This window comes from Tenrec ecaudatus, chromosome 6 (assembly GCF_050624435.1).
Source record: "Tenrec ecaudatus isolate mTenEca1 chromosome 6, mTenEca1.hap1, whole genome shotgun sequence".
Taxonomy (NCBI): Eukaryota; Metazoa; Chordata; class Mammalia; order Afrosoricida; family Tenrecidae; genus Tenrec; species Tenrec ecaudatus.
The window spans coordinates 19,040,070-19,066,513 of NC_134535.1; the positions used below are offsets into that span (position 1 = coordinate 19,040,070).

General features: G+C 50.0%; 1 protein-coding gene and 1 pseudogene across 4 annotated transcripts; both read right to left on the bottom strand.

Annotated features, from left to right (window-relative positions):
- Positions 1-896: 896 nt before the first annotated feature.
- TMEM263 (transmembrane protein 263) lies at positions 897-15,046 on the bottom strand. Of its 4 annotated transcripts, none has more exons than XM_075551034.1 (4): positions 14,844-15,046; positions 13,896-13,960; positions 7,285-7,353; positions 897-3,576 (listed from the first exon to the last, which is right to left on the bottom strand). In XM_075551034.1, exons 3-4 carry the CDS (start codon positions 7,346-7,348, stop codon positions 3,290-3,292), a joined length of 351 nt encoding a protein of 116 aa, XP_075407149.1. In that variant the 5' UTR covers positions 7,349-7,353; positions 13,896-13,960; positions 14,844-15,046; the 3' UTR covers positions 897-3,289. The 4 variants fall into 4 exon arrangements, with proteins under 4 accessions (XP_075407149.1, XP_075407147.1, XP_075407148.1 ...); XM_075551032.1 differs by having other exon boundaries at positions 13,900-13,960; positions 14,844-15,045; XM_075551033.1 differs by lacking the exon at positions 13,896-13,960 and having other exon boundaries at positions 14,844-15,045.
- Positions 15,047-24,182: 9,136 nt separating this feature from the next.
- Positions 24,183-25,184, bottom strand: LOC142450730 (glyceraldehyde-3-phosphate dehydrogenase-like; annotated as a pseudogene).
- Positions 25,185-26,444: the final 1,260 nt, after the last annotated feature.

The window sequence follows — 26,444 nt, forward strand, 5'->3', positions numbered from 1 at the left end:
TCCTCGCATGACCCACAAGGCTTGAGCTATTTTCCCTGGAAACCAGCTCTTAAGAACACCGTTTCCCACATACATTCGGTGTGGTCACACTGAACTCACTGCTGTAGCAAAATGTAATTTGCCACCAGAGTACATGGGAACACCTGGCCGACATGCAGGGCCAGGTGTGCTGGCTGGGGCGGGCAGGCTGGCAGAGTTCCAAGCACCACGACCAGTCCACGAGGAGCGTGGCCACTTCTGTGGATGTGAGTGGCAGAGGTCATTCTTCACACCAACTGCAGAGTGCTGTGGGAAACCTGGCCAACGGTGAAAGGTAGCCCAAAGGGCAATAAACCACTTCCTTCACACCCTGGACAGCAGTTAAGTAGGTGTCCAAAATGACCGTTTCCCATCCTCCCCCCAAGCAGTCCTGGTGTAGGGGCCCGGGTAGAGAGCCCTGAAAGCAGCTGAGCACCAGAATCTATCCACAAAGAGCAAGGCCGCTTGGGTCTGGAACTGAGAGGCAGATGTGCCTCCAAGCTAACCTGTCCCTTCTTTGTAAAACTGGGAGCAAAGGTGAGTCTCTCTCACCTTGATTATATCTGACTCTAGCCGCCCTGTGGGAGCCACGCTTGGTTCACAGCCACCCAGGCAGAGAGGAGTGTTCCCGGTGATGCTGTTAACTCTTCCAAATGTCCCCAAAGGGTGTGTGCAAGTGTGCCCCTGCAGAGCACACTAACATGTGAAGCCCTGGGCCCACCCTACAGAACTTCAAGATGAAGTAAGACCTAAAAGCTTGTGATCTTTGGAATCTTGAAATGTTTTCCATCGTCATGTTGGCATCAATGCATGTGTTCCTATTTGGGGTTAGGTTTTGACTTAAGAGTTTCAGGAAATGGCCTCATTTCTGAATATCCTTTACTTCCTTAGATCTTTATTAAGAAACATTTTATCATATGCAGATCATAAAGCTTCAAACAGATGCATGTGTTCGTTTCCCATTCCCTTAATACAAAACAACAAAAAAATTTAATTCAATTGGTCTTTTCATCAGACATTGCACCAAGTACAGGATTCATCATGTCCACATTAGAACAGCCGTTCCAGTGGGACCACACGGGCTGATCCTCTCCTTGCTGGGCCCGACCCCACCCACCTGAAGACAAAGGTGGCCAGCAGAGGCCTCCCAGCGCAGGCTACGAGCTCTGGGTCTTTGACACAAGCCAGTCCCGGTCCAACGGCTAGTCTACGTCCTTAGACCAGAGAAGACTAGTGTGCAGCTGCAATGTCGCCCAAAGGCAAAGTTCCTCTCACAGACACCTCTTCCAAGGGGACCACACCTCACAGCCACTTTGCTTTCACAGGAGGTGCAGGGCCCGGGTGAGCTGGAGCATCAGGTGACCTTTGTGGCAAAAATCATCATCGTTACCGCTCTTTTCCCTCTGGCAAGTGTCACCACAAAGGTAAAAAGAAATGCACACTCAGGTCTCCTTAGCGGGTGGGCGGGCGACAGGACAAAGTCCGTGGCAATGAGAGAGAATGAGAAGCGAAGGAGCCAGGAAGCCAGTCTCTCACAAAGCAGGAGACAGCTTCTGCAGGTGCCTCGCTTAGAGTGTCACTTAGTGTTCATCTCTCGTTGGCAGAGTTGTTTTGTAAATATTTCATCCCCTTGGCCAGAGTCCTACTGCCTGGAATGGCCAGTTCATTCCTGACTAGTGGAATGAGCTGCCTCAATGAGCTTCTGACTGAACCCCCTGTGGACACTGTCAACGCTTTTAGAAACCAGTTCAGTCTCATCCATCTATGGGTTCACATCGCCGTGTGGCTGACCAGTGAGCGTCGGCCTTGCCCTCAGAAGGGACTTGCTCCGAGCTTTCGGGCCGGCTGCTGACTGACGGGCCACAGCAGGACAGGCACTCCTGCCCCTGTGGGATGCTGGCAAACATCCGTTCTTGAGTGGGAGGAAAACCTCAGAGATGTGTCCCAGCCTCGGGTTACAACCCACTGTGACAAAGAGTACCAGAGAGCTGCCAGAGGGGTTCGCTCTTTCTTGGAAGCGAACATGGAAGGGAGAAGAGCCACTTAAACATGAAGCCGCGAGGGCTTCGGGGGAATGAACGAGCCGTGTGAGGCCAGGGCACACGTGTCGCTGCCTGCCTGAAACAGTCTTGAAGCATGGCATGGCGTGCATAACTGCTTTTAAGGACCGCAAGACACTGACATTTGAAAAGCCGATCGCAACCTTTGGGAAGCACTGCTACATTCCTAGTGTATCTGTGGAGCCCCATTCCCTTCCCCGTAAAATGGTCCTCACCTGTTTGGGGGTTTCTTTGTCTGCCTGCTTTAGCCATCTGCACCAGCCTGGGGATAAACGGGGCGCGATCCTGGGTGCCTTAGGAAATTCTGATCAGGGTCTGAAAAACAGCTTGTGACGCATCTGTTGCTAGTATTATTGAGACTGTGAACTAAGCTTCTGGCCACTGAGGAGCGTCCTTCGGCTGTGCCGACGGTGCGGTGCAGCATGAACCTGGGAACAAAGTGGACAGGTTCACTTTTTTTTAACTCCCAAGAGTTCAGCCTTCTCTGCAGACAGCAAAAAACGCCTTTACTCCACTACTCCTGAGATTCTTGTCTTAAAGGGAAAATAAACTTCACGATCTTTCAAAGAATCCAGCACAGTGACGCCGAATGACACCCAGGGGATTAAGAAACGCACTTTCCTTTCGTAAGGCATCAGCTATAAATGAGGGGACTCGTGCGTGTCTAACAGGAGTTGGTGAGCGTTCGGAACCCTAACGCCGTTCATCTTGTAACTCTCTCTCCCTCATCCCTGCTTCTTGCAGCCAGCTTAAATAAGAAAAGGAGGCCTCTTGGCCTCGTCAACTACAATTATAAAAAACTAAGACATCTGAAACTAGTAGGCACATCAAAGGTAGAGTTTATGTAGTTCAAGGTTCCCTTCTGAGGGCCAATGAGTTCGTCTCCTGGCACGTGATACACAGGAGACGTAGCGCCCATCCTCTGAACCGTAGCGGTCACGTGTTTTGTCAGACAAAGACCTACAGTAAATACGCAGACACGCCCTCTCCTCCGCTGACAACTGCGCAGTGTAACATTTACCAGGTACAAAGCTGGGACTGGAGTCTGAGCAAACCTTCCCATGCTGTGCTAGCGCTCCAGTTTGGACAAAGCCGGGCGGCGGCGATGGTACTTTCAGCACAGCAGATGAGAAGGTAAGTGTCCAAAACAGGTGCCTGGGCTGCAGTCTGTACTTGGCATCGTCACGCTGGGGGAGCCCCGTGCCCCAGGGTTAGTCCGACTTGTCTTTCTTCTTTCCTGTCAGGGGCACTTTGTTGACCACAGCAGACCCAACAGCTGAAACACCTCCGGCCACCGCAGACACGCCCCCTTTCACCAGCCCTATGCCCATGGAAGGTACAGTTGTGACGGCGGTCTTGGTCACCTCCAGACTCTTCCCACCAATCCAGGCCACACCCCCGATGGTGGCACCAACGGCTCCCTTTGTAACACTGAAGATGCCCCCAGTCACACGGGACAGCATGCCCGGCTGCTGCTGTGGGTGATCTTTCATTGAACCTAATGGGAGAGAACATCAGGAGATGGTCACGTGTCAGCCTCTGAAGGAGGAGACCAAACCTAGTCCAAATTAGCCAGAGGGCACCACCAGTTGCTGAGTGACCTGACTTCCTAACAGGGAGGCTGATCTGATAAGGTCAATCATAGAAATACAAATAAGCAGTTTGTCCCTCAAGATGTATTTAACAACTCCTAGATGGGCACATGCCTTTAAAATGCCTTCGTATGGGCCAGAAGAAATGCTTTAGAGCTGGCTGCCATGGAACTGAATGCTGGCTTAAATGTTTCTCTTAAGTACACTTTTCTTTTTCCTGACAGTCAGTGGCAAGTAATTTACATATCATACATTTCAACCATTCAATCACATCAAGGAGAATTGTACAATCATCCCCACATATATCAATTTTTTTAGAACACTCCGCTCTCCCATGGTGAAATCGCCTCCAAATGAGTTACGCAATCACGATCCATTCTAGAGGTCCCTCCCCCTCCCGTCTCCACCAGTTACTCCTGAGATCCCCTCACCCTCCCCATCATCCACCCCCACCCCTGTATTCCCTATAACCCCTTGTACCAGTTATTCTCATTATGCATCTTGTGCAGTTTTATGGTTGCTCATAAGCCATCTTGTACATCGTATCCTAAAAGGAGAGTGAGCCCACCAGGACAACTACCATCAGGAGAACAGGAAATGATGAGTGTCGCACGGTGCAGGAGGAACTAGAACCTGCACCCACTGCTGGCGGGCGGGGTTGCAAAGTAATGCCACCACCATGGAAAACAGGTAACACACAGAAGTGCCACTGTGATCCAGCCAACTCCACTCCCGCATGTGAAGCCCAAAGACCAGAAAGCAGGTACTCGGGCAGATACTTCTACACAGTACTCATGGGGGCACTGTTCATAGGAGCCAGAAGTAGAGACCGCATGTATCCAGAAGATCCGTCAATACACTCAGGATAGTCACACTGGAGCTGGGGTGGCATAGGGGGTTACGCATTGTTAGATGTTCAAAACCACCGATCTCTCTGTGAGCCAAACATGAGGCTTTCTACCCCTGTAAAGTTAGTCTCGGAAACCCACAGAGGGGGTTCTGTCTTCTGGGGCTGCTATAAGTCAGAAATGACTCACTGGCGGTGAGTGTGATTTTTGAACCAGAGAAATGAAGTTCTCATACATGCTACCACACAAATGAACCTTAAAAACATTGCACCAAGTGACACAGGGCAGTACTGGACGATCCAACTAAAGTGGAGGTATACAACGTGAGAAACAACATTAATGTCACGGGTTGTACATACCCCCAAATGGCTCAAATGGCCAATGTTTGGATAGATACATTGCAACACCGTGTGTGTGTGTGTGTGTGTGTGTGTGTGTGTGTGAACTGTAGGTGACGCCCATCCCGAGATGCCTGCTTTCTTTCTTACTTGGTGACTGTATTTCCAGTAAGTGTGATTACCACCTGGTACCTCTGAACTACATGCAAACAACCCCATTGGTCAAGGAACAACAGTGTCCACAGTTGCCGGGGGAGAGGTTGGGTTGATAGGTGCTGTCAGTGGAGAGAGAAGGTAAGGCCGGGCAGCGTGGTGTGCAGATTCTGACACTTCACTGCAATGGGCTACAAACCAGACATTTGCAGATGCCAACTCAGTTCAGACTCCTAATAGCCCTTTCCAGGTCATCCTTATGGAAACAGACAGCCATGTCGCTTTCCCAAGGAGCAGCTGGTGGGTTTGAACTCAAGTAGCAGCTAAGCGCTTTAGCCAGTGCACCACCAGGACTGTGGGACGAGCTAAACGCCCAAGCCTCGGCCTTCCCCATGCCGCACCCCCCACCCCAAATCCTTAAGAAGATAATTGCTGTTCTGATTATTTTCCATTATGGCCAGTTTTCAGCTAAAATAAGAGGCCAAGCTACCCTGGGACTGGCCATCAGTTGGCATGCTCCCTGGCCTCACTCCTGCCTGAGGGCAGTGCCTGGCAATTTCGTGCTTCTCTTTCATTCTGCCTCATAAAGAAAAGAAAAGGGAATGATGGGAGTGGCCACAGGTGGCCCAGGTACCCCCACAGAACTCCCAGGCCCCACAGGCAAAGAGCTGTGCTCAGACGTTTAGCATTTTTTGCAGAAGAATAAAAGGGGAAAATATTTTTAGTCTCCAATTCCTTCATAAAATCCCTTTCATCTTTAGTGACACGGCCCTCTTCCCTTAAAGCACTGGTTCTCAATGTCCCACCAGGGCCTCGGACCCCTTGAGACTCTCTGGGGTTCCGTCAACTAAAACTCATGTCCACAGACTACGCAGCGTCATTCTGCTTTGTCAAGTCCAGTCTGTCACGGTGTACAGTAATGTGCGTGTTCCAGAGGCTACATGACGTGATGACAAAAGAGATGGAGTGCAGACGCCACTGTGACATCCAGCTGTCCTCTAACCCAAACATTAACAAGATTTACACAACTGTTAAAAAACACGATATCACCCTGCTTGCAATTTTGTTTCAGAAAAATATGTTATTTTTATGATAATGTAGTCATGTGAACCAGTGGGCTGGTTTTTTTAATAAAATACACAAACTTCTCAGTTCTTATTCTCAGTAAATATCAACGAAGTAAAAAAGTCTTGTTACCAGGATTCCAGTTCACACATAACAAGCAAACAAACAAAGACAACCTCACTGCTACAGAGTCCACTCTGCCTGCAGAACAAGACAAGGTGAAGCCTGCCGTGGCGCCCGGGGCTGGCTGCAGACAAGCCCTCAGCCGCATGCTCGTCTCAGGCTAGTGTGCGCCTCGGGAAAAGGGACATTCCAAACAGTGGCCTCCAAGTGCATCCACTGGGCCAGTTACAGCCAAAGCCATGAGGCCAGCTCAGAAGGTTGTGGCAACTTTTTTTTTTTCAATTCCCAGGGGACTGATCTTGACAGACAGAGGCCCTGGTGGCAGAGAAGCAGAGGCAATGAGACCATGAGACAGAGCGTCAGCTCGGACAGTGTGAGGCAGGGCAGCGGGCGGGCTTCCCAGACCATCGAGGCAGAGGCCAAGCGACAGCGTGGTGGAGAGGCTGAGGGCGACAGGGAGACCTGGCTGTTGGCTGAAAAGAGGCGCTGCTGTGGACCAGTGACTGCCTCCCTACTGACTGATCTTGACGTGTGGTAACCTGATAATTTTCCTAATACCTAAGTATAAAACTAAACACACCGCCATTGATTCGATTCCAGCTCACAGTAAGCCTACAGGGCAGAAGAGAACTGCCCCAGTGAATGCCCAAGACTAACACCTGAGGGGATAGAAAATGGTTTCACACCGCAAACCTCCCGTTAGCAACCTACACGTGCGTACCCAGGACTCCTTGACTTCCCCAATAAACGCCCCACCTGTGAGTGTTCTGGGGTCGATTAGCACACCCAGCAGAGAGGTAGGTGAGAGGTGTCAGAAGAGGGCGAAACAGACCACCACCTTATGGCCCCGGGCTGGTGTGGAGATGGCACCTCCTGCTCCCTACGGAAGCTGAAGGAGCTCACACGTGGCCTCCCTACCCTTTTTATAGCACCCGGTCATCAATCCGTTTTCCTATTAGAGGCTAAAGATGTCTGTCAACATCCTATGTTGAGAGCTTGTTTACTGACAAGGGAAATGAATTACTTTGACAAACCAGTCACAGCTTTAATTCACCGGGACACCTCCTCTACTCTTACGGCGTCTTACCTTCTGGTGGTTCATCACTAAGGTATGATGGGATTTCTTGTTGGTTTTTATCGGCTTGATTCATGATCTCTAAAAAAAAAGAAAGAAACTCACATTTTAATCTCAATGTTTGAGACCAATGCTTAGCACATGCTAATGTAAGACTTCATTTTATTCAGATAAACAACAAAGAACATTTTAAAACACCCATAAGACTACTTCATCTCCTTCCTCGCAGATTCAAAGCGTGCGTGCTATTGTGAACTGCTTTCTGGTACACCAGTAGACGATGACTAGCTGACCTCAAACACCAGGCAGACAGGTGTGGGCCAAGCTTTCCTGCCTGGTGACTCACTGACTGGAAGATAACTGGAAGGCCGGGGTTAACTGGCTACCAGTCTAAGGGCTTCCTCCTAGAGCAGTGGTTCTCAACCTGTGGGTCGTGACCCCTTCGGGGTCGAACAACCCTTTCACAGAGGTCGCCCGAGTCATCACAGTAGCAAAATTGCAATGATGAAGTAACAACAAAACTAATGTTATGGTTCGGGGAGCACCACAACACGAACTGTATTAAAGGGTGGCGGCGTTAGGAAGGTTGAGCCCCGCTGTGGACCTAGAGAACATTGGCAAGCTTAGCTGTGATTTATTTTACAATAGGCTTAAAGATCACATCATCAAGAAGTCAATAAAGAGATAGATTTTGATGGCTTTTAAAGAGTCCTGGTAGCACCTGGGTAAGCACTGTAATGCTACAAGGTCAGTGGTTCAAACCCAGTAGCTGCTTCAGGGGAATATAATGAGGCTGTGTGGTCTCATGAAGCTTGATAACCAAGGCCTAGGAAACCCTATGAAAGGTGCTATGAGTCAGAAGTGACTCGATGGCCGTGGGTTAGTCTGATGTTTTCAGAGCTTTAGGAACAGAAGTACCGTAATACTCAGGTATAAGCTGTTTTTCAGCACAACTTTATGCAGTTTTGGTGGTAAAAGTAGGTGCCTCGGTCAATATTCAGGTCAGCTTATACTTGAGTATATATGGTAACAACATTCAAAGTTTGTCCAAAGGACAATGATGACCTTTCAGTAAACTAAGAAGGGAACTAAGACGTAAGAACGAGCGCTGGTGGCACCGTGGTCCAGTGCTCAGCTGCTGACAGGCCAGTCTGACTGCATAGATTCCAGCCACAGACTCTGCGGGGCTCTCTCCCTGTCACCCAGGGTCACTGTGAGTGGAAACCAGCTCCTGTGCACTGGGTCTCCTCCCGAGCCAGAGCAGAAAGCCAGAGGCCATGGACTGAGGAAGCCGAGGGCCTTCACTCTCGGGAGGCCTGCTTCAGGCGGGCATCAGCAGGCACTTAATCGGGGTAGAGCTAGATGTGCTGACGGACGGAGCGCTCCATGGGCTGAGATTTACGATGCCGTGGCATGCTCTTTGGGCATTTGCTGCCAGCCCTCACAGAACCTTGGGACACTGAGGCAGAGGCCAAGGAGCAGAGTCTGGCCTGGAAGGGGCATGGCAGGGAAGAGGTGGTTCTCATAGAACTATGTCTTGGGCATTTCAGACCTTGAATTGTACTCTGTTAATTTCCATAATAATAAAGCCAATGGCTGTGAGTTTGGCCTGGGAGTTATGTGTGTTTGATGCAATGAGTTACCACACCCAGCTGAGAAGTAGTTTGCGGTGGGAGGGTGCGGATGGTAAGGGAGAGGGGAGGAAGGTGGATGGAGGCATGTTTGAGCTCGGCCTGATGTTGAGTTTGCTTCTCTTTTCCCCTCATGAAGCCAGAGGAGGTCAGACAGACACCCCCCCTTCCCCCCCCCCCCCCCGCTTACACCAGGTTCACCAGGAACTGGGAACCACTTGATGGCAAGCAGTTTCTAAGTAAGGTGTATGCAAATGAAGAAAACACAGGTAAACGCTGTTTCCTCCATGTCCTCTCCGGTCTCAGTGTGTCTGCTTTTAAATCCACTGGACTAAGGTAAATTAAAAGATCTGAAAGTGGTCTTTACAATACATTGTCCTGGTAGAAAATTAGGGTTGGAAGCCCTTCGGGAACTTATTTATCACCTAGTCATATGAACTTGGAGCCTAAGTTACTGTCTCTCTTTCTCTCTACAAAGTACAAATGAGTTTCATAAGCATTTCAGTACCTTCTTTAGCAAATAGTGATGGAGGACCCACATGGACCTGGCAGTGTTTTAGGGGTGCAGGATAGTCCAGGGATCGATGTTCATGAAATGGGCACTCTGGTGGAGACTCCAGCTCACGGCACCCTCCCGTGGGTCTGAGAAGAACTGTGTTCCACACGGTCTGCGGTGGCTGGTGTTTCAGCACCTGTCTTCACAGTCACCTCTTGGGGGACTCGGAGCTCCAGTTCAGAATTAGCAGCTGAACATGTGAGCCATCCCCTACCCCGAGACTTCAGACAAATCCCCAGAGACTCTGTAAGTCAGACGGTGTTCGAGTGCAGTGGAGACATGGCTTTGAGGAGCTTGAGGGGGACAGGGCAGAGGTGGTAGGGTTTTCAGCAGGGCTGCCTCTGAAGGGACACCTCACGGAGGGACGGGAGAAGGACAAACAGCGAGCTCCGAGGGCAGAGTTGGCTGAGGGAGAGGGGAATCAGAGAAAGGCAGGTGGCAGGGAAGAGCCACTCTGTCCACCAGGGCGGGCAGGGAGTAAGTAAGAAGGGCAGCCCCGGGGAAAGAAGCCCCAGGTGAGGAGACTTCATCATCCAGGCAAAAGTGCACATGGCTCAGGGCAGTGGAAGGAGAGGTTGTGAAAACAGGGCTTTTCGAGAGTGATCTTAGCATGGGGAAGATGACTTTGCCAGGTCTTTACACCCAAACGTCTGTGTAAAAGAGGACGCCATTGAGTCCATCAGCGCATGCCGCGGGTGTAAAATACCATCCACTGCTCTAGTTGAAAACCCAAGGGAGGGGACCCAGTTTCTCTCAGCACCTGGGGGCCACCAGGAGCTGGAAAGGTCTCCAGGCCACCAACAGCCACTCGCATTGAAAACTGTCTCAGGCCACATGTCAAGAGCCCCATCTCTTCCTGGTCGACTCTCATCTCACATACATTTCAGGTTTAAAAGCAAGCGACACAGAAGAACAACAGCTGGCCAGCGAGCAGGGGGAGGAGAGCTTTGCCCATGATGGGACCTTTCTGCAGAGCCCTCTCAAACCAGTAAGGGTGCGTCCCACCTACCAACTGTGTGGCTGAGGGGAAAAGGCTACTTTGGGTCCTGGCTACCAGGTGGTTTAAAATATAAACTAAAGCTATCCAAGCCCCACCCAGCCCTAAGATTGGAATACTGTTTAGCCAATCGCAAAACAACATCTGCAGAAAGTCCTCCCTTTTGAGGAGGATGACCCTTTTGATTTGAATTCCAAGAAGGTAGGGCAGTCTGGGTGCCTGCCTGCCTACACACATATCAACCCGCGTCCACAGAAACTACTGTCCCCTGAACAGAAACAGTGAAATGTCATCATGCGCACAGGCATCCTGGCTACTTTAGCTGAGTTTCGAAACAAGTCTGATTACAATAGTAACTGTATGCATTCTAAACTGCCTGTCCTACACAAAGCCTTACCCTTTCCTCTAACACAGAATCTCTGGGGGAAGAAGACAGGTAGGAACTGACTTCCCCCTCCTGTGGACAGCAGACAATGGAGGGCCATCAGGACCTCGGGGCAGAGCAACATCAGTCAGGTCTGTGTTTTAACACATGAAAGAAAGCAAAACCAGCTGGAAGAACAGATTCAATCCAGTGGCAACACGTCAGGAGTCCTGGGAAACGGAGCAAGTCTGCCCATTATTTCCTGTCTTGGTGGGTGCTCAGGCCCCAAACTAGGAGTCCCCAGTAAATCCAGAGTAGTAACACCACACTGCTCACCACCACGGTGCGGCTACCACTTTAGTCTAACAAACCCCACCCACCATCATCTCCTACGTGGGCCACTGCAAAATCGCGTTCTCTGGTCCCGGAGCAACTGCTTCCAGTTGGGCTCAGAATCACACCGACGTCCTCCCACAGCAAAACTCTGCCTCACGGACTTTTGGAAAAGGGAGCGATAAAGACGGCGGACAGGTGGCCCGGCACAGGGGCTGCAACAAGGGCTCAGGCATACCGTAGGCCCTAAGGTTTGCACTGTTTGTGGCAGAGAGCAGATTACTACATCCCCTCTCTCCCGAAGCAGTCAGCTGGTGGCTGCAAGCTGTTAGCAACTAGGTGTTAGCCACTGTGCCATCTAGTGACCCCACAGCAGTGGTGCTCCCCCTTCCTAATGCCTCACTCTGTAATACCATTCCCCGTTCCTCATGTTGTGGCGACGCCCCCCCACCATAACATTATTTTCATTGCTACTTTATAACTGTCATTTTGCTACTGTTATAAATCGGGCAACCCCTGTGAAAGGGTCGTTTGACCCCCCAAAGGGGTCACGACCCACAGGTTGAGAACCTCTGCAGGGTTTCTAGGGATGTAAATCTTTATGGGAGCAGACAGCCTCATCTTTCTCCTGCAGCGCTCTTAATGGAGTTGAACTGCTGACTTTGCAGTTAGCAGTCTAACACCCAACCCGTCCCCCCCACCAGGGCTCCTTCATCACAGATATAACCAAAAACCCAAACTCACTGCCACAGAATCTATTCTGACTCATAGTGACCATAGAGGACAGGGTAGAATCACCCCCATGGGTTTCCAAGAATCTTATGGCAGTAAAAAGTCATGTCTTTCTCCTGCGGAGCAGGTGGTGGTTTCGAACCGCTGATCTTGTGGTTAGCAGCCCCGGGCATAACCACTATGGCACCTGGGCTCCTGCTGTCACAGACAGAGCAGCTGGCAAATACACTGCACAAGCACTAATAACAGCCCTATTCCTTAGGGGTAACTTATTCCCATAATACAAATTAGTAAACAAAATGCCTCCTGGGGACGTTTTTATAAGAAGAAAGGAACAGATGCATCAGTATTGTTTGTGGATCTCAGTAAGATTTTATATATAAAGTTTTAATTCATAAGAGAAACCAAGTCGAAAATAGTTCCCAAATTTGCCTATGGATACCACTCACCTCCCTATGCACCAAAGGAAATTAAGTAACACAAACCAGTTTTGCTAGAAGCCTAGCTCCAAAGTATAGTGCACAATTTTCTTTAGTGCACCACTTCAAAAACGCCACCTTCTTGCATTAAAAATGGGCTAAAAGAAGCTAAACATTTCTAAGTGCATGTAATTCAGAACTTTGCCACATCCTCACTCCTGTGTTTATGCTTCTTTGTCCATTGACTACTGAGAGCTTCAAAAACACATATTTTTGCAGCCCTTTAATGCCCACCCTGCGCCAAAAAAGGAGTGGCTATAAAAACAGCAGTGCACTATTTCTAGAGAGGCCTGGTGGCAGAGCGGGATACATGTTAGGCTGCTAACCGCAAGCTGAGCAGTCTGCAGCCAGCAGCTGCTCCACAGGAGGAAGATGAAGCTGTCTGCTCCCATGAAGAGTTGCAGTCTTGGACCCCACGAGGGCAGGTCTATGCCCCCAGCCAGTCGCTATGCATTGGAATCGCCTCGATGGCAGTGAGTTGGGTGAGCCTTTGGGTTAATAAATACCCCTAACAGGTGGCCATTAAAGATGGCGCCTACCTCAAACCAACAGTGAGAAACAGCCTGAGTGGCAGGGAACTTAGAAGCACACACCTACTGACAACTCAAGGCAGACGGTCTCACATGGCAAGCTTTAGACGTGGTCCCTAAATTCAACCGTAAGCAGAATTACAGCGCTGTCAGCATCCACACAAGCCCAGCAGTGAAGAAATCAAGTGATGTGCTGCCTTGGGCATTTTTAAACATGTTAAAGAGCAAAGATTTCACCATGAGGACTGAGATACGCGTGACCCTTGTCAGGAAAGCTGACCAATATAAGGAGGGTAAAAAAATTATGGTATTCGTGAAGAAGATGAACGATATCACAGACTGCCAGAAGAGCAAACAAATCTGTCTTGGGAAGATTTCAACCAGAATGGTCCTTAGAAGCATCGGCGGCAAGATTTCGTCTCACCTACTTTGGACATGGTATCAGGCAAGCCCAGTCCCTAGTGAAGACATCAATCTGGGTAAAAAGAAGAAAAGAAAAAAGAGGAGACCCCCTCCAAGAGGGGCTGGCAGCATGGTTGCAACCACAGGCTCAAACACAACAGCAATTTTGAGTTCGGCACTGGATCAGTGTCACTGTTGGAACTGGGGTTGCCATGAGTCGGGACCAGCTCAACAGTTCGACAGAGATTTGAGGCCCTACTGTGGCTCCAAAGCTCGGTTGGGCACTGAGCTTTTATGATAACAAGCCCTTCTTCAATGAACATTCAGTGGCTGAAGCCAACCGAAAAACCCCAAAGCAGATTAAGAACTGACCTGGCGTTTAAAAGAAGCACACACAAAACCTGCATCTCAGTTTGCCCTTTAACTTTTTGCACTTGGTTTCTGGTACATGTTATAACCAAGACTTAAAAGAGATGAGAGGACCAAAAAGGCAAAACAAGGTACAAAGGGGTTTTTAAAAGGTTACTTCTCTTTCTTTACTAACAAAAAAAGCAAAATCAGGCAGGTGTACACCCACATACACCCACACACACAACTACCTACCTGCCTGCCTGCCTGCCGTGTAATCTTGATCTTCCCAGGAAGCCCTTTACCGCATCCACACCTGTACAAGTTTTAAAGGGGAAACAACAGCAGAGTCTTCGTGGGGGGGTTCGCTCACTGGAAGCTCTTCCGCGGTGGAAGGGGTTCTAAAGGAAACAAGAACTCGCCTCTTTCGGCGGGCCGGCGGGCGGCCCCTTCCCTCCACCACCGGTCCCTTCAGGCGCGCGCCTGTTTTTCCTTTCCCTTTAGAGGGAGTGACGTGGCAGCAGTGGCACAAGAATGACCCAGGAGAAGCTGTGGCCAGGGCTCAGCTCGGCACCTCCCTCCCTCCCTCCCTCAGCTCCACGTTGTACTCCCGGCCTCCCCGCCCCGTGTCCGTGGAAGAGGGGGCTCGGAGGCCATCTGGTTGTCCGGGGGAGCTCGGAGAGCAGCCTGGGAGGTGCGTGGTCACAGCGGGCAGAGTTTTTATTGATTTCGGCCCAGGAGGCGGGGCTGGCACCGGGGGTGCTCCAGGCGCCCCAGTCACCCCCCCGCCCCCGGGTGTCACGGCGCCCTCCATTCAGGCCTCACTTTCAGGCTCAGGGTGGGCGTGAGGTCGAGCCCCTTCCTACCTGCAAAGTCCACAGGGCGCCCCCCAAGAGCGGTTTCTCAACAGGTCGGGGCGAGTGGGCCGGGAAACCCCAAGACAGTGCCGCTACTTACATCCCTCTTCCCAGTCCCGAACCCCAAAGCGCCTGGAAGTCAGCTCCAAGGGCGCCCACCACCTCCCAGCCCCAGCGGGGAGCCCGCCACCCCGCAGCCGCCCCCAACGCCGCCCCGCCCCCGCTTTCCCGCTCCGAGCCCCCAGAGGACCAGCTCGGGAGGCGGCCGGGCCCCGGGAGACGCAGTGCAGGGAGGCCGAGACGCCGGCCCGCGCCCCGCGACCTCTCGCCGGCCAGACTCACCGCCGGGACCGGCGCCTGGGGCCGCGGGCGAGACGACGGAGCTGGCGGCGGCGGCTGGCGCAGCGCGGACGGCCGCGGGCTCGGGAGACGCCTGGGCGGGCGGCGGAGCCGGACACTCGGCTGGCGGCGGCGGCGGCGGCGGCGAAGGCGGCCTCGGGCTGCGGACGTGGCGCCCGGCGCGACCCGCCCCCTCCGCAGCCTCCTCAGCTCCCGCCTCCTCGCGGGCTCGCGCTCCGCTGGCTCGGGCGCCGCTGCGCACGCGCGCGCCCCCTCCCCCCACGCGCCCACCCGGCACACGCCCACCCGTTTCTCGCCCGGCCCCGCCCCGCCCCGCCCTCCCAGCCGCCTCCCGACGCGCACGCGCACGCGCGACGCCTCCCGCCCCCGGGCCCCCTCCCCCGGGCCCCGGAGTCCCCGCGGAAACCCCTCTCCTGCGTGCGCGCGCCGCTTCCGGAGGGGCGGGGGGGTGTCCTTCCCCGCGGTCCAATCAGAGCGTGCGGGGGGCGCCAAGCCTGGGGACCGCGGGTTTTGGGTGGGAACCTTGGGGCGCTTCTGAAAACCTCGGTGTCTCCACCGAGTAACGGTTCCTCGGAATTCCCAAGCGTCGCCAGGGGGAGCTGGGAAGGTCCCCACCTAGCCACCGCCACCCCGACCCCTCCTTCGCCCCGAGGTTTCCGCCCCTACTCTCTGCGCCCCCGCCGCCGGGGTCGGACTGGGCCCCCGCGGGACCGCGCCCAAGCCTGCACGGACCAGTGGGGAGGGTGGAGACCGTGGTTATGTGGGTCTCATCTTCCCGGCTTTGGACGCGAGCCCCTGGAGAGTCAGTCTAGTGCCCCGGGGCTTGCCCACCAGGCTCCTCGTCCAGTCTCCCGAGTAGGCAAAGGCGATCCCCCCAGCCTAGAAGGCGTTGAGAAATGGGTCGAGGGAAAGTGCCTGCCACCCAAGGAGCCGCCTTTGCCAGACCTAGCCTCCGGGTACCCTGAGCTACCTGGGATGGGGATTGGAATGTCTCCCTCGCAGGCCTGTGGCCAGGAGTCCCCCAGATAGGGTGCAAGGAGATGCTGAACGAGATACGTGGTGTACATTAACTTCTTGCCTCTCTTTCCACGGCCCTTGCATGAAAATGAGAAGCAATCCACCCCTAGTTGGAGGAGAGGATTAAGAAGATGGTCGGTGTGAATGGGCTTTATAAACGGCAGTAGCCGCGATACAAATGTGGGAGTTTTCCCTCACAATCTCACTGCTCATACAGATGTAGCAGCCAAGAAACAACCTCGCATTTTCTTCTTCCAAATGCACAGTAATCGGTTCTGGCAGGTGAAGAACTATTGAGGACCCTCAGCTGGGAGGGAAAAAAATAGCCTCACGGAGCAGCACATCCTGGGAGAAGCCAGGCCTGAAGTGGATTGAACTAGATAGAGAGTACATCCTCAGCTTTTCCTGAATTTATCAACGTATCGAATTAAATCCACTTGGGCCACGGGACTGGGGCTGTCAGAATAGTTTTTACTTTCTGGGGCTTAAAGGGGAGATGAAATCATGGATTGGGTGATCAGCAGGATCTAGTGGACTGTTAAGGGGAGACCCTGGGGACCCGTGTGGTTACTATTGCAAGGTCAGCAGTTTGAAACCACCAGCTGCTCTGCGAGAGAAAGCCAGGGCTTTCTACTCCAGTGAACTGTTCCAGAAACCCACAGGGGTAATTCTACCCTGTCTATAAGATCACTATGAGTCGGCATCAACTTGTTGGCAGTGAGTTTGCCTTTTAGTTATTTTGGAGTAGACTGTTGGGTTTAGCCAACATTGAAGAGATAGTAACTTCCTGCGTTTTGATTTTGTTACAGAAGTTTGTTAGTAGCAGATCTTTCTAGGATAACACTCCCCCTTGCAGCCCCCCCCCAAGTAAAATTTATTTCATATATGTCTGAAATACTCCACGTGAATGTTGTCCATCCCACAAAATAAATACCAAGTATCCCGTCTCCCAGCTGATGTGAATGCAGTGTTTTGTTTTGTTTTTAACCAACTACAGCTTTATCCGCAGCCTTGCCATCTTTCTCCAGTTTCCATTGAGTTGATTCCAACTCGTAGCAACTTCATCTGTGTCAGCGTGGAACTGTACTAGATTTTTCAGAAGTCAATTGCCAGGCCTTCCAAGACTTCTCTAGGTGAACTGGAATCCTCCCGCCTCTGGGTTAGCAGCTGAGCACGTGGTTTGCCCCATCCTGGGAGTCAAGCTTGCTCTCTTTAGAAAGAAGTGTTAAACAAGCCCGTGAGAATGTCTACTTCCTGACAACTTCCAAAGCCCGCATATCTTGACACAAACCCAAATCTTGAGAAATGGCTTCTGAGGCCTTCTGTGTTAGTCTGGGTTGACGAGAGAGAAAAAATTCATAGAAACACTCTTATGTGTATAAGAAATTGGTTTATATACAATAGCAATTGAATATTGAGAAAACATCCAGCCCAGATCAAGTCCATAATTCCGATATTAGCCCATACATCTGATACCTATCTATAAGGTCCTCTTCACACTCAGGCAACACATGCAATGACCCTGAGTGGAGGAAGATCATAGGCCAGTGGATCGGAAGTCTTGTGGATCCAGTGGCATTGTAAGCATCTCAGGGCTGGCAGGGTCTCCACGGGGCTCCTCCAGTTCCCAGGGAATGGGGTCTATCAGTATAGCGCCATATGTCTTGTCAGTAGTGCGTCTCCAAGGGAGTGAGCAGAGAGAGAGATTCTGTGTCTCCTGCCTCTGAGGAGGAAAAATCAGGAGTTCCCAGAATTCTCAGGAGAAAGCCATGCCCACACAGAGGCCTCCTGGGTTACATCTTGACTAACAGGCCAGACTCCACCCCTTCACTCAAAATCCTCTCAAATTCACACCAGATTATGTAACTACCACACCTTCCTTCTGAAATGCCCCATGATTCCCTCGTGTGTATCCTCTTTCCCTGCAGAGAGTAATGTTTGAGGGTACAGAAGGGACTCCAACCTCAAATATGATTTCTGGAGAACACTGATTGAGCCTTGGACACGACCAAGACAAAACAAAAGCAAGTCACTGGATGAGGGAGGCCACTTGAACCAGGTGATAATGGTGTCCAAGGGGGTGTGAGACACAGAGCTTTCAATAGGACGTGGGAGGTCAAGAAGAATCAAAGCCACCATTGATGGCCCATCAACAGCATAATTAAAGGTGCAGTTCAAATGCGGGAATGGAATCATGAGTGGGACACACATGCTCTGTTAGAAGAGCTTACACATTTGGTCCAGGGCCTTCCAAGCAAAGCAGTCAGGGCATGACTAATAGGACATGACTCAGGACGATATGACCCCCAGCAGTGACCTTCATCCAGGACACACCCCAGCAAGTCCATAAAGGACACTTCCGCTCCCTGGGCTGGCTGCAGAGGGGTAGAGCTACTCCACTTTCCAAAACTGCTCTCATCCCTAGTGAATTCCATTCTCATCCCAGAAGGAATTCCATGGAGACTTAATCTACACGGTGACTTTTCAAGAGGCATTGGCATTTTCATTGTCATCCGTAGCCTTCCGCAATCTGGGAGCTCAGAAGTTAAACTCTAATCCAGTAATGAATACAGTTTGTTCAACCACAGATATATTCCTGGTGATGTTGAGCTGTACAGCACTGATCACTTTTCTTGGTCTACCCTCTACCATTCATCACGATAAAGTGAAAAGTATACTTAGGGACCTCTTGCCAGTCAAAGAAATTGCAAACTTTCTGCCCACCTTCAGTGACAGGATTTTCATCCCAAATCTAGATGCTTCATTATTAAAAGACACTGAAAAGGACCCAAACAATCCTAGCGCAATTGGTCATCATTTTTCAAAAAGAAAAATGAACTTCAACCCATATCTTACACTGAGTGCAAAAATTAACGTAGACATTTTATCAAAATATAGAACAAAATTGAAACTTTTAGGAGAATATAGGTGTGCTATTAGGTAAAGATTTCTCAGATACAATGCCAAAAGTATAATTCATCAAAAAAAAGAAACAAGAAAGTTATGAAAACTTACCCTCTTCCTCAGCACTGGAAAGGATGCTTAAACAGATGAAAGGGCAAGTGCAAGTTTGGGAGGAAATAGTTGCAAGACACGGGTAGGATGATTATACAAAGAACTCTTCCAATTCCATGAGAAGACAACCCAGGATAAAGCATAGAAGTCATTGACTCATCAAAGATGACATATGGTTGGTCACTAAGGAAATGCAAAGCCGAAAGGGTTGCCGAAAGGGTTGGCTAAAAGAAAAATATCAATTCCAAATGCTGTTGAAGGCATGGAGCAACTGGAACTCAGATATTGCTGGCAGGGATGCAGAATCGCAGAGCCACTCAGGGAAGCCATTTGGTAGTTTCTTCTAAAATGAAGCAGACCCATACCATACCATACCATACCATACCATACCATACCATACCTACCATACCATACCATACCATACCTACCATACCATACCAACCATACTATACCATACCTACCATACCATACCATATCATACCATACCATACCTACCATACCATACCATACCATACCTACCATACCATACCTACCATACCATACCATACCATACCATACCTACCATACCATACCATACCTACCATACCATACCATACCATGCCATACCATACCTACCATACCATACCATACCATACCTACCATACCATACCATACCATACCTACCATACCATACCATACCATACCTACCATACCATACCATACCATACCTACCACTAGATCTCACTGGTGAATATTTACCCAGAAGGAATGAAGAGCTATTGTCACATAAACACATGAGTGCATATTTCACAATGTTTTGCCCCAAAGTAGAAACAACCCAGGTGTGCTAAATGGCCAAGTAAATGGCAGTGCACGTGGACAATGGAGCCCACTCGGTAATGAAAGGACTGAATCGCCGGTGGTGTCGGGTGCTGCCCAGTTGGTTCTGACTCATATCAACCTGTTGGAACAGAATAGAATTGTTCCATTCTTGGTTGTTATCTTTCCAGAAGAAAATAGCCAGATCTTTCTCTCATGGAATGACTGGGCGGGTGGGGGGGGAGGGGGGTTGGGCTGAATTTCCAACTTTTCAGTTAACAGTCAACCACTGGCAGCCCCAAGGATCCTTCACAACTGTGAAGTTCGCTTCCCAGACAGTTAGTCGTCCATGGGGAAGCTAGTAAGCTCTGAACCTGTGTGGTTTGCTAGATCCGGAGATAAGCTGCGCTGACACGTGCATACACACAGCAGCAGCAAAGAGTTAAGTCATGAGTTTATGAAAGCATAGTGTCACTCCAAAAGAGATGAAGTGGGTTCCCCCTCTTGAGGTGAGATGAGGCTGCTGTCTAGGGGAACGCGTCTAGTTCTTAGATGGCACTTTCAAAGGGGCTGCCACCCTGCTGACCGTCAAGCAACGTGCTCGTTAATTCGTCTGTCCTCGGGCCTCAGGCAACATCTCTCGGTTTTATCTGGGCAGCTGCTCTGGGTCAGCATGAATGTGTGTATGCTACAAGTGGTTGAGTGCTCTGCTGTTGAGAAGTTGTAAGGAGACCTAGGATGCTGGGGGGCGGGCGGGGGGGGGCCTCGATCAAAGGCAGTGTAGCAAAGAGGAATTACCAAAACCCAAATGAAGGCTGAACATGATAGTGGGATGGGAGGAAAGTAAAAGGAAATAGAGGAAAGAACTGGGAGGCATAGGACATTTATTAAGGTCTAAATACAGGCATGTATATATGCATATACATTTATATACAATGACAGGGAAATAGGGCTATGTACATATATTTATTAATAAAGTATTACAGTAGTAGATGAACATTGGACCTCCACTCAAGTACTCCCTCAACACAAGAACAATTTTTTCTACTAACACAACACTTTGTGATGTTCACATTCCCTGACTCGATCGCTGAAGACAAAATGGGTGCATAAGCAAATATGGTGAAGAAAGCTGATGGTGCCTGGCTATCAAGAGATATAGCATCTGGAGTCTTAAAGACTTGAAGATAAACAAGCAGCCATCTAGCTGAGAAGCCACAAAGCCCACATGGAAGAAGCACACCAGCCTGTGTGATCAAGGTGTTGATGGGATCAGGCATCAAAGACCCAAAACAAAACAAACAAACAAAAAGCATACCAATGGGAATGAGGGGGAGTGCCGAGTGGAGACCCAAGGTCCATCAGTAGTCAATTGGACACCCCTGTCAAAACAGCCACAAGGAAGAGAAGCACCAGTCAGGGTGCCGTATAGCACCTATGAAACACACAACCTTCCTCTGGTTACTTGATGTTACACCCCCCTCCCACTACCATGACCCCAATTCTATCTCACAAATCTGGCTAGACCAGAACATGTAAACTGTTACAGATAAGAGCTTGAAACACAGGGAATCCAGAACAGATAAACCCCTCTGGACCAACGGGGTGGTGGTGGGGGGGTGGGGGGGTGACACAGCGATACTAAGAGGATAAGAGGGGGGGCTAGTAAGGAGGCACCAATCACAATGACCGATGTATGGCCCCCATCCCAAGGGATGGACAGCAGAAAAGTGGGTGAAATGAGACAGCAGTTGGCATAAGACATAGAAAAACAAAACAAAAAATCTATCAATTATCAAGGGGGATCAGGGAGGGAGCATGGGGAAATGATGAGCTGATGCCAGAGGATCACGTAGAAAGAAAATGTTTTGAAAAAGATGATGACAACATATGTGCAGATGTGTTTGAAAAAATGGATATATGTAGGGACTGTGAGAACAGCTGTAAGAGCCTCCAATAAAATTAAATTAAAACAAACAAACCAAAAAATCCTATTGAACCAACAGTATAAATGAATTCCAAACATGTTATTCTAAGGGAACTTGGTGAGACTCAAAAGCCTGCCTACGCTATGGTTCCATTGACATGACATTCAGGAAAAGGCAAAACCATAGGACACGGGTGGCCTAGGACATTCTTGGAGTAGTGGTGCTGCTCTATACCTTGATTATGACGTGTGTGCCTATCAAAGTTCCCAGAACAGGACAAGGGGGAAAAGCAATTTCTAAATTGTACCTCAGGAGCCCTGGTGGCATAGTGGTTATGCATTGAACTGCTAATCGCAAGGTCAGCAGTTCAAAATCACCAGTGGCTCCTCCAGAGAAAGGACTTTCTACTCCTCTGAATACGTACAATCTCAGAAACTGACAGGGGCAGTTCTAGTCCGTCCTATAAGGTCGCTATGAGTCGGTATTGACTAGATGGCAGTGAGTGTGGCCCACATCCAGGGAACAAGAAAGGAAGTTCCCAGAATCCTCATGAGAAGACCATGCCCACCAGGAGGCATCATCAGGCTGTGACCTGATTGACAGGCTAACCTCCACCCCTTCACTCTATTTATCAAGTGATATGAAGTGATATAATTACCACAGGTTTCATGGTATTTCAGGGGTCCTGGTGGTGCTGTAAGTTAGGCCTTTGGCTGCTAAACAGAAAGTCTGTGGTTCAAATCCACCAGCCCCACTGTAGGAGAATGATGAGGCTGTCTACTCTGATAACGACTTACAGTCTTGGAAACCCTTAATAGGGTCACGGTGAGCCAGAATTGACTTGATGGCAGTGGGTTGGACTGTTTGGGTTTATCATATGACTTAGAGAACCAGGAGAGATACAAATTCATGGTTATAGACTTTCATAGTGTCGTTGGCTATGTCTTCTCAGCCACCCTGATTCCACTCGCTGTTTGGCTCTGGTCAAGTAGATTTCTCTTTCTTTTCTTGTTTTTTTCTTTATTTTTTTTTGTGAGTGAGTGAGACAGTGAGTAAGTGAGACAGTGAGTGAGACAGTGAGTGAGTGAGACAGTGAGTGAGACAGTGAGACAGTGAGTGAGACAGTGAGACAGTGAGTGAGACAGTGAGTGAGTGAGACAGTGAGTGAGTGAGATAGTGAGTGAGTGAGACAGTGAGACAGTGAGTGAGACAGTGAGTGAGTGAGACAGTGAGTGAGTCTCTTTTCTTTTCCTTTTTCCCCCCATTAATATCACATGCAGGTAAAAACAAATTCATATGTACGAGTGGAGTTTTTTCCCCAACAGCTTTATTGGTATGTAATTCACATATCATACAATTCAATAGTTCATCAAGAGGAGGTATACAATCATCAGCACAATTCATTTTAGAGCCTTTTCTTCATTCTTGTACTCATCCTTAGTAGCTCCCCATTGCCCCCCAACTTCCCCTGCCATGCTCCCAAGTTACTGTCTCTATGAGTTTCTCTTTCTTAGACCATAACAATCCTTGTAAAACAATTTCCCACTGTAAAATGATTCCTCACGAAGATGACCCACTGACCCAGAGTCAATTTCAACTCAGCGTGACCTGACAGAGTTTCCAAGACGATGGCTCCTCACAGGAGCAAGGGTTACAAATGCTTTCTTACAAGGTGGCTATAGCCTATTAAGGAGGAGCCTTGGGGGTCGTTGGTAAGCACAGCACCCATAACCTCATTCCCAATGGCTCAAGCCCACCAGACGCTTCAAAGGAAATAGATGAGGCCGTTTGCGCCGATAAAGGTTTATAGCCTTGAAAAGCCTGTGTAGTGTCACTAGGAATCAGAGCCCTCTCCCCAAGAAGCCCCTTGGTGTGCTGGACACCGTGGCTGCAACAGGGGCTCACCAGAAGAACAGTTGTGAGGACGGCGCAGGAGTGGGCAGTGTTTCATTCTGTTGGGCACAGAGTCGCGATGAGTTGGAACTGGCTGGGCAGCACCGAACAATTTAAGCAGCAACATGACTTGGAAACAATTTGATGGCGGCAGGTGGCAAACTTGGGCAGCCTATTAATACTTCCACATTCCCACCCAATGAAATCTTGCATTCAAATGGACTGTTCACCGGATGCCTCCCTTGGGGAACCATTGGGAAGCAAGGCTAACATGTCCATTCTCATGCTTCGTTGCATGTTGCCCATGCTGCCTCTCTGACTGTGGGAAGGCAAAGAATGCAGACTACACTGGGCTCAAAGATTCTCTGACAAAGAGGTGAGCCAGAGAAACCTTCAATGGCGGAAGAATAACAGAGACCCAAGGTAGCTATTGGCAGAAGTCAGACAATCATCCGATGATGACACCTTTTTGTTTTTGGGTGGGTTCAGTGTACCTTATTGATGGTACATGACAAGGTCGGGCTCTCTAAGCCCCTCCCCTTCCTTCAGGGGGTCTGGATGGGATATTCTCAGTGTGTTGGGTGATTGAGTTGGGGGCAAAGACTCCCCAGCAGCTAAGGGCCTCTCTTCCTCTACGGCTGTTGCTGGGGCTGCTGGTCCAGGGGGACTCTTACTCCTTGGAGGCCATGTGGACCATGAGGTCCACCACTCTGTTGCTGTAGCCAAATTCATTGCCATTCCAGGAAATGAGCTTGACAAAGTGGTCGTGGAGGGCAATGCCAGCCCCAGCATCGAAGGTGGAAGAGTGGGGGTCACTGTTGAAGTTACAGGAGACAACCTGGTCCTCGGTGTAGCCCAGGATGCCCTTTAGGGGACCATCGGCCACCTGCTTCACCACCTTCTTGATGTCATCGTACTTGGCAGCTTCCTCCAGACGGCAGGTGAGATCCACAACGGACACATTGGAGGTGGGGACACGGAAGGCCATGCCAGTCAGTTTCCCATTCAGCTCCGGGATGACCTTGCCCACAGCCTTGGCAGCGCCAGTAGATGCAGGGATGATGTTCTGGGCAGCCCCACGGCCATAGCACCAGAGTTTCCCAGAGGGGCCGTCCACGGTCTTTTGGGTGGCAGTGATAGCGTGGACTGTGGTCATGAGTCCTTCCACGATGCCAACATTTGCCTGGATGACCTTGGCCAGGGGGGCTAAGCAGTTGGTGGTGCAGGAGGCATTGCTGACCATCTTGAGGGAGTTGTTGTACTTCCCGTGGTTCACGGCCATCACAAACATGGGGGCATCGGCAGAAGGGGCAGAAATGATCACCCTTTTGGCACCGCCCCTCAGGTGAGCCCCAGCCTTCTCCATGGTGGTGAAGACACCGGTGGACTCCACGACATAGTCGGCACCGGCCTCATCCCACTTGATGTTGGCGGGATCTCACTCCTGGAAGATGGAGATGGCCTTCCCATTGACGATAGGCTTCCCATCCTCAGCCTTGACGGCGCCGTTGAACTTGCCATGGGTGAAATCATACTGGAACATGTAGACCATATAGTTCGGATCAATAAAGGGGTCACTGATGGCAACAATACCCACTTTGCCAGAAGTGAAAGCAGCCCTGGTGACCAGGCGCCCAATGCGGCCGAATCCGTTCACTCTGACCTTCACCATTGGGTCTCGGGGATGCGGCTGGGACTGCACGGGAACGGGAGAGGTGGCTGTCTGTGGCACGAGGAGGAGCAGAGAGCCCGGTAATGACAGCTTTGTCCCATGTCCACATGAGCAGACTTGGAGAGAGTTGTGGGCTGGAAACAGAAATGATAAAGGTCCCAAAGAAGCTGGGACATGGAGATAAAAACGGAGGGGAAGTTTGATGGATCTTTCTTCTTCACAATTCAGTGAAAGAAGAGGAACATAAAGGAAAGGTAGCAGCCTTGGAAGACTTCATATTGTTGAAGATGACCACACTGTCCAAAACGATAAACAAATGTAATACAATCCCTATCCAAATCCCAATGGCATTTCCCCCCCCAAACTCTTTTGGGTGAATGAGGTGGGAGTGTCTGTATCGGCTCATCCTTTTTACATTCAACAACTTGAGCGACCTATGAAACCTCCCCACGACTTACTCTGTTTTCTGTCCCCACCCTTTATTGGCCATCTCTTTTTTGTGGTATACTACCTTCTCCATCCAAGGGAGCACCTGTAGCCTATCTCTGCCCATTCCTTCCCCTCCCCACCCCCACCCCTGCCGGGCTCCAAGTCTGTTTCATTTGATATGAAAACCATTTCTTTATTATTATTGTTCTCATAACAGTGGACTCATACAATATTTATCTGTCAGTGATTGATTTATTTCACTCGGCATAACATCTTCCATATCCACCCATGTCATGAGGGGATTCACAGGTTCTTTATTATACTTTAACACGTTCTTATGCATGTATGGACCAGATGTTATAATTTATCATTCTTTATCCGTGGACATTTAGGTTGTTTCCCAATGACTTCCCCCGCCCACCACCCCCCAGAAAGGGAACCACCCATCCTAATGTTCATATTGAAGCCTGAGTAGCCAAAACAATTTTGAGAAATAATAAAGTTGGGGAATTCACACTTCCCAATTTCAGAAAAAAATCCAAACACCCTGAAGGACAGGGAAGAACTGGCCCTGCTCCTTTCCAAGAAGGTAACTCTTAATGGGAGGAGAAAGCCCCCATTTTTCTCTCTCAGAGTGGCTGGTGGTTTTGAACTGCTGACCTTCGGTTAGCAGCCCAACTCGTAACTACTTTACCACAACAGCTCCTATTCATTCTCAAAACTGATCCCCAAATCCATCACCATGGAGTTGATTCTGACTCCTGGCAACCCCCATGTGTTACAGGCTATAACTGTTAACAAGAAGAAAAACCCAGGAGCTAGCTAGCATCT